The 19,906-nt window shown below is 34.0% G+C and overlaps 1 protein-coding gene across 4 annotated transcripts in view; it reads left to right on the top strand.

Moving 5' to 3' along the window:
• The window catches only part of Dmd (dystrophin), a 1,920,150-nt gene that overhangs the window by 1,380,413 nt on the left and 519,831 nt on the right, over window positions 1-19,906 (top strand). For all 4 annotated transcript variants that reach the window (XM_036174407.1, XM_036174408.1, XM_036174405.1 and 1 more), the window contains one exon: window positions 8,459-8,613. In XM_036174407.1, the coding sequence (XP_036030300.1) occupies window positions 8,459-8,613 (155 nt within the window). The remainder of the gene's footprint in view (window positions 1-8,458; window positions 8,614-19,906) is intronic.

The following is a 19,906-nucleotide window of genomic DNA, read 5'->3' on the forward strand; positions in this document are numbered from 1 at the left end:
AAAAATATTATATATGCATCCTAATGTAACAATTGGGCCAGAGAATAAATCTAATTAAAATTAAAACTACCATGAGAAATATGGAAATAAAAACACAAAATACTTAGACTTCTAAAGAGTGAAATGCTGGTATTATGTGTTGGTGTGAAAAAAAATAGAAGAAGAAAAATCTCCAATCAATAACCAAGTTTTCTATCACTGGAAACTACAAAAAGAAGAAAATCTTAATATTATGAGAAATAATAGATATTTTATAGTGAAAATAATGAAAAAGAGAAAATAAATTCAAGACAGGAAGATTTAGAACTGTGTTTATGTGCAGCAAAAAGAACTCTTTTTGATAAAATTAATTTAAGAAACAGAAAGAAGGCCTAATTTCTAACCTTAGGGATTAAAGGGAATATTGCTATAAATTTTGTGGAAATAAAATTGAATATAAAGAATATTATGAACAACTAGAGAAATAACACAATGAACCTGTAATAAAAAAAGGGAATGATAGTTTCTTTCTTTTATTTTCTCTCATACATTTCATCATGAGAGCAGTTTTCTCTCCCATGCACTCATCCCTCTTCTACAGATTCATAGCTTATCCATTTCCCTTCAGGAAAGAGAAGGCCTCCAAGGGATATCGACTAACCACAAATGACAAGCTACAATAATACTAGGCACAAACCCTCGTATCAAGATTTGACAAGGCAACCCAGTAGGAGGAAAGGGGTCCTCAGAGCAGGAAAAAGATTCTGAACCCTGCCCACTCCCACTGTTAGTCCCACAAGAACCCCAAGCTACACAACCATAACATATATGTAGAGGACCTAGCACAGACCCATGTAGGCTCCATGCTTGCTGCTTCAGTCTCTGTGAGCCCCTATGAGCCCTACTTAGTTGATTCTGTGGGCCATTTTCTTGTGGTACTCTTGACCAACCCCTCTGGCTCCTACAATCCTTCCTCTTCCTTCTCTGCTAGGTGATGGGAGCACCTGCTCCCATCAATTTTAAGTCTCCCCACAATGAAAGATACAAATCCAGATAGCTTTACAAGTTAATTCTACCAAGCTTTATACTTTCCAAGTAAACAAATATATCATAATAAAAAGAATAAACTGCTCTTTGAATATAGACTAAAATTTTAACAAAATATTCTCAATTTTAATACAATGACATATTAAAAGGATTACCTACCACTAAAACTAGATGATATTTTATCCCATGAATAGCGACGTGATATACTTAGTAGTAAAATAAAAAAGTATATAAATAAAATGTGGTAAAAAAAAAAACACAGTGAAATAAATTCTGTCATTTGTAACAGCATGGATGAAGTTAAAGGACTTACACTAAGTAAAATAAGCCAAGTATAGAAAGACAAACATCTTACTATATTATATGGATTTAGATAGGGAATCCAATCACTCCAAACTTATTACACAAGTGGATATAAAAATAGTTGTTACAAAAAGTTTATTGTATTATGGTGGAGATCATGTTTCAAGTTTTCAGTAAGAATGATTCAATCCTCAAAGTTTATTATACAATATGCTGATGTGGTTAATAATAAATTAATGTATGCCTTTGAATGTTTTTAAAACCACAATTCAAATGCTCTAATACAAAAAAATAAACATTATGTGAGATGGCAGATTAAGTTATTTATCATAAAGTAGTAACAATATACATACATATACATATATCACATTGTATCCTGTAAATTATATAATTTTCATTTGTTAATTTAAAGTAAACACTTAAAAATAATTAAAGTTTAAAGATTTGAAAAAAAAACTATTCCAGGATGAATTGTAAAACTAAACACAAGAACTAAAACTTTAAGGGCTGGAGAGTTGGCTCAGGATTTACAGTCACTTACTGTGCAATCCTGAATCCTAGAGTATGGATCCCAGCATCCATGTAACAAGCTGGGTGTCCAATAATTGCCTGTAAACCTAGTTTAAATGGATCAGGGAAAGTATCATTGGGGATTGCTGACTTCTATCTTAGTCAAGAAAAGCAAGTGAGATTCAGGGAGAGACCCTATTTCAAATGCATAGATACAGTGTTAAAATAGGACACTGGGCCAGGTGGTCGTGGCACAAGCCTTTAATCCCAGCACTTGGGAGGCAGAGGCAGGTGGATCTCTGTGAGTCTGAGGCCAGCCTGGTCTACAAAGCAAGTTCCAGGAAAGCCTCAAGCTACACAGAGAAACCTTGTCTCGAAAAATCACACACACACACACACACACACACACACACACACACACACAAAAAAAAAAAAAAAAAAAAAAAAAATGGACACTGGTCACCATCTTCTGGAATGCATATTCATGTACAAAGTTGTATACCCATTCACATGCCACACCCATACAAAAAAAAATAAAGCTTTAACATAGTTCAAGAAAGTATACTGGTAGAAATATTATTAGGCAATATCTTCTCAGACACAGCACCCAAAAATAAATGTAATAAAAGAAAAGACCCAAAATTATACTTGATCAAAGCTAAAACTTTTGCCCTTCAAACAATGCCAATGACTTAAAGACAAGCCATAGGAAAGGAGAAAATATTTTAAATAGTATCTGTGATAAATAATGTATTCAAGAAAATATATAAACTCTAATAACTCAATAACAAAAATTACAAATGACCAAGTTGCAGAAATTATTTTAATAGAAAAATTCTCCAAAATAGACACCCTTAAACAAATGATAATATGGTTATCATTATTGTTGAGAAAATATATTTCATTGAAAAATGATGAAATAGCACTTTATATTCATTAAAATAAAGATGTCAGACTATGAAAAGCACTAACAAGGATGTAGAATATTTGGAATTTAATGAGAATTTCAAATGATCTGTTGAGATGTGGTAGGACACACCTATAATCTCAGCAGTTGGAATAAAGAGACAAAAGGATCACTAAAGTTTCAAGGCCATCTCGTCACCATAACAAGTTCCATGACAGCCAGAGCTGTGTAATGAGACCCTGTCTCCTGAAAACAAACTCAAAATAGGTAAAAATAAATAAACTGTGAAAAAATGGAAAAATATTCATCAGTTTACAACAGTATAAACATTAGCATTCTGTTGCTAAATATATACTCAGAAAGAATAAAAATAGACAGAAAAAATGTGTACTGAAGTCCGTGGTAGTACCAACCATAATAATACCCAGAAGGCATAATCAATCCATCTGTCCATCAGCAAATAAATACATAAACAAAATGTGGTACATCCAAAAGTGAAATATTATTAATGATAAAAATTCATTGTGAGTCTAATATGATAGCATAGGTAAAACTCAAAGTCATTGTGCTAATTGATGTAACTCAGTTGAAAATAACATTGTCTCTGTCTGTTTATACATAATATAAGTAATAACTGGGGATAAAGAAAATGGACAGTGGAAAGTTACTATTATTAGTATGAGATTTTATTTTGTAGAGAAGAGACTGTTCCAAAATTGGATGGTAGAAATGGTTACACATCATTTTTACTCAATCTAAAAACAATAAAGTACACAACTTCAATAGATGTGTTTAACAGGTGGATTATGTAATGGTAAATCTGCTTTTAAAATTGTATCGACACATGACTACAGATTTTTTCTAGATTTTTAAAGTATAGCTGTGTAATCTCATGTCAAAAAGGCCTGTGTATGTAATCTCCCATAGTAGGTTCATGGGTTTTGAAAAATTACCTAGAAATCAGGTTATGGTGGCACAAGAGAATGCTACTTTCTGGGGATTTCAGACATTCTTTTTGAGGTAGTTTCTACTAAACCAATTCTATACCTTCTCAACCAGACTTATCTCAGAAGCCTGGGGTATCTGGATGACTTGTTAAATACAACATTGCTTAAGCCTTTTAATGAAGTCAGCAAATCAAAGCAAGAGCTCAAATAAAGAGAATGCTTTCCTAAATGTCATAATGAAATTAAGGTAATGAAGCACTTGGAGGACTCTCCTCTCTTCCTTTTGTATAAAACTTATTCCAAAGAAATTGGGAGAGAAATGGGGCCTGAAAGTAAGGAGGGGAAAAATAAATTGTGTGCCATTAGTTTAATTATAAAAATTCATTACATGAAGCCATGTAAGACAGAAAATAATGGAACTCTAATGGGTTGGCCGATAACACATTTACTAGCCTGCTCTCAGCTTGTAGTCATTGTTGAAAGGACAAGAAAAGTAGCAGCACTGGTATGTAGCCCTCAAAGCTGTTGAAAAGATTAATCATTTCCAGTAAGCTGGAAAATAAGGGCCATTTTCTTAAATAGTATCCTGTATGGTATGTTACCTTGTGAAACAGAATTGTTTGGTAATGTCAAAGGTTTAATAGATGAGTCTTAGAGTTAATCGTGAGAGGCTTTACATTTGAAATAGCTTCCTTGCACATATTTTAACATTTCTATTATAAATCCATAAAGGATTTTATAGGTCATTTTAATTCACACAGGAAAGGAAGGAATTAATTTTATTTCCCCAATAAAGATTTATAGAACATTAATTCATATTCATAGCTAAATTTTAAAGAACCAAAACAAATATGTTCTTTTTCTACTTTCTATTGAGCATCTTACCGTAGTTTGCACAATAATTTTCCAAAAATGCTATAATCATTGAGAAAGCTGCTTTGTGTTCTTCAAAGTTCAATTGCAACAGATACAACTACTTTCCTTACATTTATTTATATGCAAATATGTGTCATCCATCTGGATTGAATCCTAAGAACCCTGATATCTGCACTTTTGTGATGTCTTTCACTGACTTTAAGAAATTTGTATTGTTAAGCAAACGATTGTAAAATTGCACTAAGAAAGAAAAGCTAACAAAAGCTAAAAGTAGATACATAGGTGTGCTACTTATGTTTGTGGTCTGTCTTAGCAGAGGCAAAGTTTGGATTTTATTCTTTATGTCAACTTAAACATTTTACATTTAGAAGCATCAAAGTTACCATTTCAATTGCAATAAAAAAATATCTCAGGCAGTTATATTTAGATAACAAGGCCAGTTTGAATATACAAATAAAAATAACTGTTATTGCAAACTGTGAGCGAAAGATGATAAGGACATAAATCAAGGAGAGAGTAGAAGTTTCAGGTATAAAGGAACTTCATGATGTATCTACTTTGGAGGTAGATATAGTCCCTTTCTCCTCTGGTTGAGAATCCATTGAAAATCATAAGGAATAGACAATTGAATCAGATACAAACATTATAAATAATAATACTTAATGGATAGGGGGAAACACCTTACTTCCTATAAGAGAATAGAGAGAGCTAAGAAAAGAAAAGAAAAAAACCCTCCCAAAGAACTAAGAGTAGTCCATAGGACCTTCTGTTGCACATCAATTAAAAGACAGCCTCTAACTTCCCAAAGGTACAGACCATTGGTAATGCAATCTGTTAATTACTTCCCACCAAAGTTTCAGTAACTAACAAGCTTAAGCCTCTGGTCCTTCTATTACTTTCTCATTAGAATTAGGCAAAGCAAGTTACAAGGTCAAGATTGGTGTTAAAGCAAGGAGCTAAACTCGGCCTTCTATAAGAGAAACTTCAGAGTTAGATAGGAGAGGATGAAATTGTGGGCCAAGATAAATAAATTAGGATAGACCCAGTAAGATGGCTCCACAGAAAAAAGTGCTTATCACCAAGCCTGATGAACTAAATTCAGTACAGAGCACACAGACAGACAGATAGATAGATGCAACTTCAAAAGATGAATTTAGGACATTAATAATCAATTTTGTTGCATTGATGTCTGTCAAAACAGTTTTGTTAGAATGTTGAAGGCAGAATGGTGATGAGTTGTAAGTGAAGGCAAAGAGAATTTAATTTCTGAAGAGTATAACTGCAAAGTAAAAGATGATAATCTAGTTCAGAATCTGTTGTTTAAAGATAAGATAGTCACTAAGGCTGCAGAGAAGGACCCTGCAGAGCAGGGAGAACTTAGAACACAAATAGAAAGGGAGTGAGTGCATGGAGGAAGAGCCCAGCCTAGATATGAACCCACATGCTGAAATTAATGTGTGTCTTCTTCTAAGACTGAACAGATGTAAAGTCTTATATTTTATGAAACTGATACTTGGTGTATTAAATGACCTCTGTGGAACTATAGGTATGGTCATGTGCTGTGAGATCCCTATCTGTTGATTTTATCAGGTTTGAGTCTGAAAACCACAAAGCATACTTCAAACAAAGGGAGTATAATTCTGAGAACTGGGTCTATAGCTAGGGAAGAGCTGAAAAATACTACAGGAGATAGGTAACTCTAGATTTAACAACTTCAGGGAGATGCTATCACTTTAAAACCTGAAGACTCAGAGCTACAAAGGCCCATAAGCCAGAGCCATCTGATGCTAACTCTTAGAATGGTACAGCTGCGCAGCACATGCCAGAAATTCTTAGACTGGAACAACACAACCTTTCTGCTATTCTGCTCTATCCCAGTGTTTCCTATTGGCCTGATCCAACAAGACAGCAGCTCACAGATGATACTGGGGAAAGCTGACTTCTTACCAAGGTTACTCCATCTAAATTACTGTGTAGATTAAGAACAGAAAATAGATCTAAGAGATAACGAGCTCTTGATTGTTAGCTCATAGAACAAAAGTTTTCCATGAATCCCTTAGCTCAACACACACAGACATGCACACAGTATCCAAACAGTATGACAAATATCCAACACACAAAAACTTTTTATATATTTCATTACATAGTACAAATAAATAAAAAATTCTTAAGAAAATACACAAAAAATAAAAACTAAATTAAATTATATTTTGTTCATATTCTTCCCCTCCCACAAGCCATACAAGATCCTCTCCCATTCCCTACCTACCCAAAAATGTTTCTTCCATTCAGAAATTTCTATAATTGCTATTTACTCTCTTCATATTTAGTTTTTAAAATGTATTCTGTTTTGCCATGGTTGTCTTTTTTTGTTTTGTTTTGTTTGTTTGTTTGTTTGTTTTTGATACAGGGTTTGTCTGTGTAGTTTTGGAGCCTGTCCTGCATTTCTTTCTGTAGACCAGGCTGGCCTTGAACTCACAGAGATCCACCTGGCTCTGCCTCCCAAGTGCTGGGATTAAAGGTGTGTGCCACCACCACACGCCCCCCACCCCCCCTCATGGCTCCTGGTTGTCTTTGTTGTTGTCTAGGTAATGGGGATTGAACCTATGCCTTGTACAAGCACTCTACCACTGAGTTACAGCCTCAGACCAATTATGTTCTCTTTACCATGATTTGTGTGCACATTCATTGGTTATTTTCTAATATCCTTTCAGTAAATATTAAAATTACTCTTTTGGTGAAATATTTTAATCTTACAATACACTTATCTGTTTGAATGTTTTATTAGGATAATGTGTACTAAGTGTTATTATGGAGTCACTTGGTATCTATTGCCCAATTATCATAATATTGTTTCCAAAAATAGAATGTAAGAATTTTACTAGTTTTCCCCAATATGAATTTTGGTTTACTATCACCAAACTGTACCTTCTTGATTTAATAATTATATTACTTGAAAGTTAAGTTTCTCTCTTTTATAAAATGATTTTTTCTGTCTCTTCAATTAGTTGCCTGTTCATATTTCTCTATTCATGCGCAAATAACTTAGCTCTCCACATTGTATTAAATATAAATGTCTTAACACTTTAATGCTATCTTAATATGTGGATCTCGCCTACATGTGGCAGTGTTGGCTTGATATGCTTCCATATCATACATGACCTTGATTGACTTCTTTCCAGTGAAGAAATGACTAGTTTAATTACACTCAGTTATCAAAAACAAACAAAGAAAAACACATAAGTTATTTGGTTTAGAAAGAGTTTTCTATCTTAACTTGTATTTGAATATTAAATGCAGTATCTTTAAAGTATTATGATCCTTCAGAAATTGGGTGTTAACAGCACTTTTTGTTCAGCATTTTCTGTATGCAGAACTAGTTAAATGCCAGTAGATGGCACTAATTACATAAACAATTCAACAAGTTAATGAAGAGAGGAAATGCATGGTTTTTGTGGCAGATAAATGTAGATGTGGCAAATGATTTGGCAATGAAACTTCTTCAGGACTATTCTGCAGATGATACCAGAAAATCACACCTGATTTTGTTATAGGCCACATTCTAAGCAATTATAAGTGACTCATTTATAGTTTATTCTCTCTTGTTATAAAGAAAATTAAGCTTATTTTATTCCCAACTTATTGGTACCAAATTGAAGAACCTGAAATGAATTAACGCTTAAGATTCTGCATTTGAAATTCTGTTCTGAAAAGCATGGTAATTTACGTCATCATAGTAGACTGACTTGGGATGCATTCATAACAATTATGTAGTGATATGTTGTGACCTGAAGAATCAGTAACTATTTATGAAATATTTAAAGATATCCCACCTGGAACCTCACTGGATAAAAGTGACATTAATTTTATTTCCTATACACACCTATAGCAGTTGGCCAAAGACCTCCACCAATGGCAGCTAAATGTAGATGTGGCAAATGATTTGGCACTGAAACTTCTTCGGGACTATTCTGCAGATGATACCAGAAAAGTACACATGATAACAGAGAATATCAATGCTTCTTGGGGAAACATTCATAAAAGGTAAGAGCTGCTTTATATGTCAAACTATGTGTTAGCTATAATGAAGGTATTCTATTAAACTACAGCTTGGGATAATAGGAGATGACAAATGCTAATTCAACTCAAAAGCTTGGCTTGCTATCCTGTTTTAATGAGGAGAAGACTGGAATTTGGTGAGGTGAAATAATTTGCCCCCAATGACAAAGACAATGATGGAGCTAAGCAATTAGTAAAAAACAAAATTCTAGTGCCTAGGAAGCAGAGAGAGAACAGCAGTGGAAGGGGCCAAGGACAAAATACCATACGAGGTCTTATCTCTCACCTAAGTAGAGGAAGTAGCTCTTCCTCTACTGAGGCCCCAGCTTTGAATGCTTCTACCTCCTTCATCTAATGCCAACAAATTTTGAACCAATGAGTGGTTGATCCATTGATGAAATCAGAGCTTCTGTAATCTTATCAGCTCTCAATTACTAGATTCACCAGCTACCAATCACGACTTGATATGCAAAGCATAACAAAAAGTAACAGCTCTTAGAGACACTACTTCTTCACATTGGGTCTGATTTTTCTCATCAACAATTTTGTGCTTTTCTTACACTGATACTTATTCAAATTATTAATAAAACACAAATCTTGTAATTAATCATTTTGTATTTGTCCCACAAATTAGTCTAAAGAGTATGAGGGCTAAAATTGTCTCTTTTCTTTGATACAACTGTTCATCTTAATGCAGATTATATAAAGAGTTGGTAAATATTTGTAGAATCATGATTCTTTCTGCATGAAGCTTTACCTTAAGTGTGCTCTTATACATTAATTATTACTGGGCTCTTATTTTTTAATTGTGCATGAAAACAGAAGCAAAAAATGCAGGATGACAGAGAAAAGTAAATCTCATGAAATACTAGAAAGCTCTGCTAGGCATTTTTAATTTGGAAAAAAAATGTTAGCATGGAGGGGGAAAGTAAAATAAATTTTAAACTCTGAGGCAAAGTCTTAGCAGTGATGTGCTATTTATGTGCAAACCTGAACTGGAGAAGGAAAGTGAAAATTCCTGGGGAGCTTGATTTAAGCTGGTGATCACACAAATAGAGCACTGAATTCCAGAAAGGAGATTCAATCTCAAGTTGAGAAGTTACACTAGAACCCTATCAAAAAAAGAACAAATTTTAATGGGGAGCCAATATTTGGGGAAAAACTTTGACCTACTTCTATTTCCTCTTAGGACAAGTTCTAGAGTCAGTCTTTTGCAAGTGCTGATGTGTTAACTGTTTGGTTAACCAGGACATAGTAGGTATGGAAAGAAATATCCAAATGAAACCAATTGGTGTTAGAAAGTTAACCATTAAATCTCAGCATGAAAATCCATGGCTTCTCAAAGAGAAGCTTCTTTGGGAAAGGGAGTTGAGAACAAGTGTTAATGTAGTGAACTTGTGGAATATAAACTAGTAATAGGCTAAGAGGAAAGCTTGTTCATGATAAAAAAAAAATAGAGCTTTGGGGGCTGGCCCATTCTATTTACACTGTGATTTCTCACAGATCCTATTTCCCATAATCTCATGATCCATAATAATGTAGCTGTCTCAAGTCTTTCCTCACATTAGTTAAGTCTTTGGATTCTTTGAGTAAATGGCTTTTGGTTTATGTTTGTTGGCTTCGGTTCTTAAAAATTACCAACTTTAGAAGGAATAAATTACTTACCTAATGAGTAAAACTGATTCAATTTTTTAAATCTCAGTTTATATTCTCAGCCCATGCACAATCTACAGTTCACCAAGCTAGTTTTGATGCATGCCTTAAGTATCATCCCTGCTTTTGTCTCTAGCTGCTTATACTCTTTGTGAAGCATATCTATGTGTGTTTTCAGTCTGATGATGACTACCTATCAACGTTTTTAGCTGAAGAAATTCTTTTTGGATTTGACCTGAATGTCCTACTGTTTACTTTTTGTTTTAATTTCCCACAGGAACTTGAAATTGAATAGATACAAAATTGAACTCATCTTTGCCCTCTGCCAAGCCTTTTATCCAAATGGAACAATTTTTCTCTTATGATTTCTAACCAATGAACCCTGAACCCCATTCAGTTGTTCATTTTGGGAATCTAAAGTCATGCTTGATTCTTCCCTCTGTAAATATCATTGTTAAGCTCTAGGAAAGATATTTTCTGTCTAAATAGCTTTCAACCCCAGTCTCCTTTCTTTATCTCTTCTCTTCTACTACTGTGTCTTGTTTAAATTATGAAAATGAGCATACCACTCTCTATGTAGACTCTGGGGTAGTTTTTTCAGACTTGCTGAATTCTTGCCTCCCTATTTTGAGACATTTCTAATTTATTCGTTGCCTTTTTCCATTCTGAGAATGGAATAAAAATTCTTCTGCATGCTAGGCTTGTACTCTTCCCATAAGCTACCCCCCTATATTTGTTGATTTTTAAGCACAGTCTATGCTATGTTGTAAGAGTTGGCCTGCCTTAAAATTCTAGTCTAATTGATTGCTCTACTTGGCTCCTTCTCCACATGCCCTTACACAATTGATGGTGACCTATTTTCATTTCCTTTTAGCTATGTTTTCTCTTCTCTAGTACCTGCTGACTTGTACACTTTCTTTGTTCTTTGTGTGCTTACATTTTGCTCATTATCCAGGTCTTAGTTTAAATGCTAATTACTTCAGGAAGTCTTCTATGTCAGTCATAAAAATCCCATGCTCTTTTAGTCTTTATCTCATGACACTATGTTTAAGTATTTGCAGAGCTTTGCTTTCTGAGAATGTTGACTCTTTATTGAATATACATTAGCTGCTGTCCACCATTATATTACCAAGCACTTAGCTCAATATACAATAACTATTCCTAAAACCTACTCTGATTACATAGGTAAATGGAAAAAACACTGGTGAGCTCACCAGGTTCTAAATGAGAATGCCAAACCTAGGGTCACATAGGTGTCCCTCATTAAATTCACTGGATCTCAAAACAAAACTAAACAAAATAAAGATGGAAAAAGGGACTGGTAGAGAGGAGAGATGGTTGATAGAGGCAAAAGGTAGATAAGGGATGTTGTGGAGACACAGTATTCAGAACACATCCTATACATGTGTGAAAAGAGAAACAAATTAAAGAACAAATTCCAACTACTTCCTTATGAAAGTAACTCAATAATGAAATAAATCATATCTGCTGAGATTGCTTTTTAGCTCCAAATCGCAGTACATCTATCAGAAGTATATCAAAAAGAGGTCTATTGGTCTTTTATAATAGGCAGTCAGAAGTAGGATAAAGTATGGATTCTGTGTCCCAGCAGTATCAACTCAGAAACTTATAGATTCTTCCTAGCATTTCCTCAGAAATGCATATTCCATCAGGAAGAAGAGAGGAGAAAGGATAGTGCTTGCTTCAAGAAAGCAAAGGTTCTTCAGAAACTTGAGGACTAAAGCTGTGCTATGTAATCATGTCCCGTGGCTGAGAGGTTAACCAGTCAGTAGAGAATATCTGCCACAGTGAGAATGGAAAGATAAGCTAGTGAGTTACATTATACAACATTACATTTCTTGAAGAACTACCACTCAAGTAATGGACTGGTGGTATGAGGTTATAGTGACAAGGAGCCATTTGGGCCTAATGATTGCTCTGGTCATTGTGACAGATTTTGCGATTCTCTGTTGACTCCTAATCCTTCATATTAGACACCTATACTGTATGTTTGCTGTCCTTTGTCTAGACTAAACTGTAGAACCTTTTTCTATAATTTCCCTTACTTTGTGATGTTATAGACTTTATTATGAGTAAATAGAAACAAGAAAACTCTTCATGTCATCATTTGTATTTTGACCTAGTTGTCAATTAGCTTGCCCAGCTGAACACAAAAATGAAGTAAATTATCATCCATGTCTGGATGGTCTGATGAGATAGCTACCAGTCATAGATGTGTATTCACATTTAATTATTATTAAACATAACATGAGATTCAGTTGGTTCTACTGGCCATCTCCTAAATGCTTAAGAGTCCCTCTATGTAATTGCTTCCCAACTGGGCAGTATAAGGCACAACAGTTCTATCACCACAGAAATTTCTATTTACAGTCATACTGCAAAATAGCTTTGCTTATATTACTTAAGCAGTTTCACATACTTTCCTAATAATTATGTACTTTCTTCCCTACAGAAGAGCAACTGCCACATTTGATCAGTAAATGATTACTTTACAATATGTTTTGTACCAACTGCATTTCTTTGTTTCTATTTCTTATTTCATGCATTTTACCCATTTTTCCTGTTGGGTTTGAAACTCCAAACATCTATTACTGCTGCAGGATAGAACTTCTGCTTCTGTTTATCATGTAACCTCATGCTAAACAAGCAAGATTGATAATATCGTATTTGGGTTGTGGAGAAATATACATTACAACTTTGAAGAACTTGCTATGGAAAGCAATGTGATTACATCACCTCTCACAATTCAGGTTAATACTATGAAAGAACATTAATATATTGCCTACATTGAAACTGCCAATCACATGAATAAATGTTATACAAAATTGTTATGGATTAGGAAGTCAATTTAAAGCAATAAAATCATCAATTCAGTTTTAATTATTGAATGTTAAGTAAGATATATGTTACTTGAAAGAACATTATTTTAATATTATTCCTTGGCAGATTTTAGTTTCAAGAAAGGAAAAAACACAGGAATAAACTAGTGTTTTCTCTAGAGCCTCAAGTTAGAACACAGATTGCCCATGTAGGGAAATATTTTGCTTTCCTGATCATATTGCATATACAATCATTGGTAACATATAAAATCAGAGAATTGAGCCCCTATAACTTCAACATCTAGGAATAGATATTAATTTGTGATTAGCATAATATTAGATGTGATATTTACAAATAACTGTGAGAGGCTGGTAAGGATTAGATTTGAGTAGTGCCATCTGGCTGGTGATTTTATGATGATACCCTCATGAGATTTCATTTCCTAATTTCCTTATTTCTATTCCAGGATCACCCCTTAAACCATAAATCATCATTAAACCTAAATGCTGTGCATATATATATATATATATATATATATATATATATATATATAACATATATATGTTGTCAACATCATACAGATTGATTTTTGATAACTGTTTTATATTAAATATGTGTTATGTGGCCTCAGTACTCGCTAGTAGGTAACAGTTGTGAAAATTCCTGCCCTTAAGCAGCTTACTTTCTTGGAAGGAGATAATTAGAGATAGATATTAATAAGTTGTTCCTGTTTTGGTGTGTGTGTGTGTGTGTGTGTGTGTGTGTGTGTGTGTATGAGTGATGTGAAAACATAAACAGGAAAAGGAATTGAGCTTAAATGTATGTGTGCATGTCAGAAAAATAATCATTACCATTGAAAAGTGGTGATCAAGACAAGGATGATAAAAATTATTGCACATCTCAGAACAACTATTAGATAGGAAAATAGAAGAGAAAAGTCAGATTAATAAAGGCATGCCACTACTCTGCTCAGAATCCTTAAATAACTCTCTTCTGAATCAAAATAAAAGTTGAAGTCTTCAGCCTAAAAGGCCTTAATTGATTGTATTCTACATGCCTGTTCACTTGATCTTTTCCTGCCCCACTGATCCCTTTTGGCTGCCAAATAATACACATGCTTCAACCACATAGGATTTCCTACTAGACTGCTTTACTTACAATTGTACTCGTTTCATATCTTCAGAGCCTTTAAATTTTACTACAACATCATCCTTTCAGTAAGACTTTTTTGGCCACCATAATTAATTTTTTCAAGTTTGTTTTACTTTTTATTACCATATTACAAATTTACATATTCTTGAATCAGAGTGTGATTTTGGCTTTGGATTTACATTGGGTAATGATCAAATTAGGTTAATTTGCATATCTTTAACCTTTAAACTTTTATTGCTTCTTTGCGATAAGTACATCCACCCATGTCAGTCCATTATAATAGAGTGAAAATAAATACTGAAACCGTTTGGAGACTAAATATGGTTTAAGTGAGAGTGGGAAACATGAATGTGGGAAGAGCAGCTGGATTACATTTTAGTTTTAGTACAGAGGCAACAAGGTTTAATAGTGAACTATACTTGGGTAGAAGGTAGAGTCAATAAATATTCCACACATTTTAGCCTCTCCAAATAGGAGATGAAGTGCTTCCTTACTGGGTTGGTAAGGAAGTATCCAAGAACAACATTTATTAAGAAGAAGATGTAGACATATATTGAAACATCTATGATCCATGCAGTCAGACAGAACTTTGCATTAGATAAGAGGATATATAAAATCTTGAGGTTAGAGGAATCTGATGAATGGCTGATAACAGTTCCTTAGGATTCAATGTTGAGACTTTTAACCATAGCAATAGAGATTCTTTTTATTTTTTACTTAACAGTACTACAAATGTTGGTTGTTGTTGTCCTTGTTGTATTTTATTGTTGTTGCTCTTCTGGTGATCTCAGAGACTTGTACACTCTCCACAAGTGCTACACCATTAAGCTACACCTCAGCCCCTCTCTTCTTAATTCTCTTTCCTCATTACCTACACTGTTAATTTCCTCCTTTATTGGTTTCAACAACCATTAAGATACCTCAGTATTTATAGCCATCATATCTTACTCCTTATGTCCAGAAATGTATTTTTAGTTACCTGCCATCATTTCTGCCCACATACCCTATAAGACTTCTGAATGTCTAATGGAAAATGGATTTTCTAGACATAAAACACATTTTCCCCTGCATTTCCATTATGTTCACTTGCCTAACTTGTTTCTGAAGCTAGAAATGTAAGAATTATGTTCTACAGTTCTTACTCTTTTCTAATTTACTAATATATATATATATATATATATATATATATATATATATATATATATATATATATATATATATATATTTGGCTTCTAACTTTTTATGGATTTTATTTTTAAAATTTCTGTGGGACTTAATTCCTTTATTCATCCCCATTTTCACCTCATCCTGAAAGTATCCTTAAAATTAATATTCTGGATTCCTTTTGCCCCTAGCATTACTTTTTCATCCTTTTGAGGATATTAAATGATATTTAAATGGGTGATATAGTCTAAAACCACATGTACTTTTTCAGAAAATAAATGTTCAGTGGTTATATATAATCTAGACTTGTTTTCAAGGAATAAAAGCCTGGTGTTTTGTAAATTTTTAGCTGCTTGTATATTTAAAGAGGTATGGACATGGAAACTTTGGAAAATAATCTTAAGTTCTTTATTAACAAATGTCATGATTTAAAAATTTTTTATAATTCACTTTCTGTAAATTCTTTGGGACTTTTTTATGATTGTCAGCAGACTGATAGAATCATGTTATAGCTGTACCTTGTGGTTCCTAGTGATATATTCAATAACTGTAAATGAACAAAATGTGCATGGATGTTGGCCACTAAGTGGCTTTGGAGTGTTTCCAAATTTCAAAAAAGAAATAACACTTTTCTGCCCTTTGAAGCTATGTAAAAGAACATGACATGATGCTAACAGGATATGAGTTTAAAATATAGTTACTTATTTTGTCAGAGACTGCCAATAATATATTTGTAATATATTTTATTCACAAATGTTAAAACTTCAAATGACTCTAAAAATCACCAGTTCAACATTTTCAATTTAGAGTAGTCTATTTTTAATATCTTTCATACAAAATACATTTTTTGCAAAATTAGTAATGTGACTTCATTCAAAGTGAAATGATATAAATATCATATTACAATGTAAGAAAGTATTGAGCCATGTGAGTGAAAATTATTCAATGGCCCCAATTATTGTTTGGGGTTCCTTTTATGGGTTTCAAGAAAAGGAAGAGTTTGGTTACTAAGGGGTGTAGTTTGAATGGTCCTCTACTTTGATTGGCAGACGTAATTACACAGTCATTTTTCTAATGCACATATCTCTTCCCACAATGCATCTGGTTTTTTCATATGCATGACATAGGCATAAAATGGTAAATAGGAGATTCTACCTTAAAGTTCACTTTGAAGACACAGTTAACTATGCATGCATGCACCCAAAAACAGTTCAGGCCAGATCTACCTTTTTGATCTCATACCTGAACATAAGGGGAGTATTATTGAATAGATTTTGTCTTTTGTTTATTAACAGGAAAAGGAAGCCTGTTGTTCGGAGAGAGGTGTATATGTTAATCTTTGCAAATTGTGTTCTTAGAGTGCAAACAGGTTGCTAGACATCAATTGGGTAATGTTTGGAGATGGGTATGTGAATAACCCAAACCAAGTAGAATCACAAGTTACTATCCTAGACCCTGTTTGCTTGCCTCCACTATTTATCAGTTTTCCTGGAGCTCTCCAATAGATTCCCACTATAAAAAGCCCATTTTCTGAAATGGCTGGAGCAAAGTGTACTATCTGATTGCCACAATTGCTGCCCAGATGTATGACATTCAGTATCATAAATAATAAATATTTATCTTTCCATAGAGATTTGACATAATGGCAAAGAGTCTATTTGCAATGGAAAAAGCTACCATTGCACACCAGGTCTCTCATTCTGGCTGAAACTCAACTGTATTTGTCTGTTCATTCACTTGTTTAAGAATAGGTCTCACAGAATAGTCCAGCTCAGCTTGGTCTTGAACTCAAAGCACTCCTCCTGCCTCATGTGATCCCACAGTTGGCTTTAAATCAACTCTGTTGCATGAGAAATCACAAGGTACTACCTCTCCCCACTCCTACATCTAGCCTGAATGCAGTGCTATCATTGGTTCTCACCATATTTAATTCATAACGATTGAAACTACAGATGGCTCTGAAGTTACCCATCCAACAGTCTCAATTTAGAGTAGCCTAATTTTTACTCTCTTTCATGCAAAATTCACTTTCGTGTCTATCTTAATCAGGAAAAGGTTTGGTGTGTTTAAAAATTCAGTCTATTAGTAACTGCTTTAGGTATACTTTAGACACTATGAAAAGAATTATTTGGCCCCTAAGGGGAGAGTTATATGTATAGTTTACAAGACACTTCCATTATTATATTGTTGAGACCAAGACTTCCCAATTAATTATGAAGTATAAAAATTCTTACCATCATTTAGTAGGGCAATAGAGTAGGAAACCTCTGGTCCAGGGACGGTCATAATCTGTGTGGATATAAATGATTGAAGTAGTGGCTGCCTCTTCATACTGTTTCATTGTCTCTAAAGTAATTAGAGTGTTTCTAACTAGCAAGGATTGCATGCAAAGAAAGACCATTGGAACCAGGTCATGGCTGATTTACTGATGTGGAAAATTACATGGAAATGCCGCCAAGTAGCCATTTTCGTTCTAACCTAGTCCTGTACTTCTGAGTTGTGCTTCATAAGCACATCAGAGAAATACCTCAGATAAAACTTCATGTTCTAGTGTCTAATATTAAACAAATGCTGTCTGTGGGCATGCATGCTTTTAATCCCAACACTCAGAAATCAGAGGCAGACAGACAAATCTCTGAGTTTCAAGCTAGCTTGGTTTGCATAGTGAGTTCTAGGCCAGCTGAAACTACATAAAATAACAAATAAACAGCAACAAAGAAAGGGAAGATTCCCTTACTTGGTTTAATAAAAACATCAGTGATAGTAACAATATCCATTATATTATTTTAAATTATGTTTATATTTTCCATTTTCCTTGTTTCTGCATCATTCACATACTTTACAAATATTCAGTAAGATATTATAATTAGTTAGACTTAATTATTAGACAGTTGAGTTATTTTGGTAAGTAAATATAATCTTCATTTGTCTCAATTATTATCTGCATAACTATCAATTTCACGTTTTAAGAATGTTTTGGCTTTATTAATTTTAGCAAAGGTTTTTTATGTAAATAATTATATAGTTAATATTAAAATATATAGAACACATAAGGATTAGTGGGATTTATAAAATTTATTCTTTCTACCTTAATGTAAAAACACATGTACATTCATACACAGACACACATATATAGGCCAGACAAGCAGTTCTGGATGATGCTCAATAATAGATTTATGGTAGCCCCTTCTCAGCCGTATAGTCATTGTCATGTGTAGCACATTTTCAGGTTATTGATCCCAGTAGAATCTCAAATCCTTACCACTACTAGCTATTTCTCAACCCAAAGCACAAAAAGTCCATGTCTACATGTACACTTACCACTTCCTCATTCTATGACACTTCAGAAATACAATAATATTTAATATTGTATGCAGTTGTACCTTTTTTGGTTTTCTATTGTTTTAATCTCTCATGAGTTTCTCTGTGAGTTTCCTCTAGATTGTAGCATGGCTTCTGCATCTGGTATAGCATGACACTTACAGTAAAAATTTTCACCAAAACAATCACAATCACATTTCACATTTACAACAGACCTTTGTGAATAGATCATTGCCTATTTATCCTTACTTCTGATTTATTAACAAGTCAAACAGTTAAGTTTTTCCATCTTAAAAATCTCTAGCATATATTATTAGGAATTAAATGTATAGATACTATCTTTTCAAAAAAGAAAATGGAGGATATGATTCCTTGATATACATGCTGACTTGCTAATGAGCCAGAAAAGAAAGAATAATATTCTGGTGCCTCAAGCCAGTGTTTCAGGATCCAGCCCTCCTGTCATCAGTATTCACCCAAAGAAACGCAAACTATTTAAATTAACTGAGAAATCAATTCCACATTCAAAGAGGTAATTGTTGTGGCTTAAATATCCTCTAATATTCAAAATCACACTTATCACCAAATCCCCAATTATGTTACTTGCTAAATTGCTCTGTATCTAGTAATTTATAGAGAATTTAAAGCAACTAGGATCATATGCAAACATCTTTTGAGGTTATATCTTATATTGCTTAGGTATAGGGACACTAATATACTTCTTTATGAGTTGAAATTATCTTTCTTTTTTATTATTATTATGTGTTTTAATTTTATACATCAGCCATGGGTTCCCCTGTCCTCCCCGCTCCTGCCCCCACCCCCACCTCCCCCTCCCAGCCCCTCCTCTCCATTCCCATGTCCTCCAGGACCAAGACACCCCTGGGGATTCATTTAAACCTGGTGGATTCAGTACAGGCAGGTCCTGTCCCCTCCTTCCAGACTTAGCAAAGTGTCCCTGTGTAAGCCCAAGGTTCCAAACAGCCAGCTCATGCACTAAGGAGAGGTCCTGGTCCTGCAGACTTGGTGCCTCTGAAACAGTTCAAGCTATTCAATTGTCTCACTTATTCAGAGGGCCTGATCTAGCTGGGGGCTCCTCAGCCATTGGATAGCCAAAAGAATCCTGTACAATAAAACAACCTCTGGA

This window comes from Onychomys torridus, chromosome X (genome assembly GCF_903995425.1).
Source record: "Onychomys torridus chromosome X, mOncTor1.1, whole genome shotgun sequence".
NCBI lineage: Eukaryota > Metazoa > Chordata > Mammalia > Rodentia > Cricetidae > Onychomys > Onychomys torridus.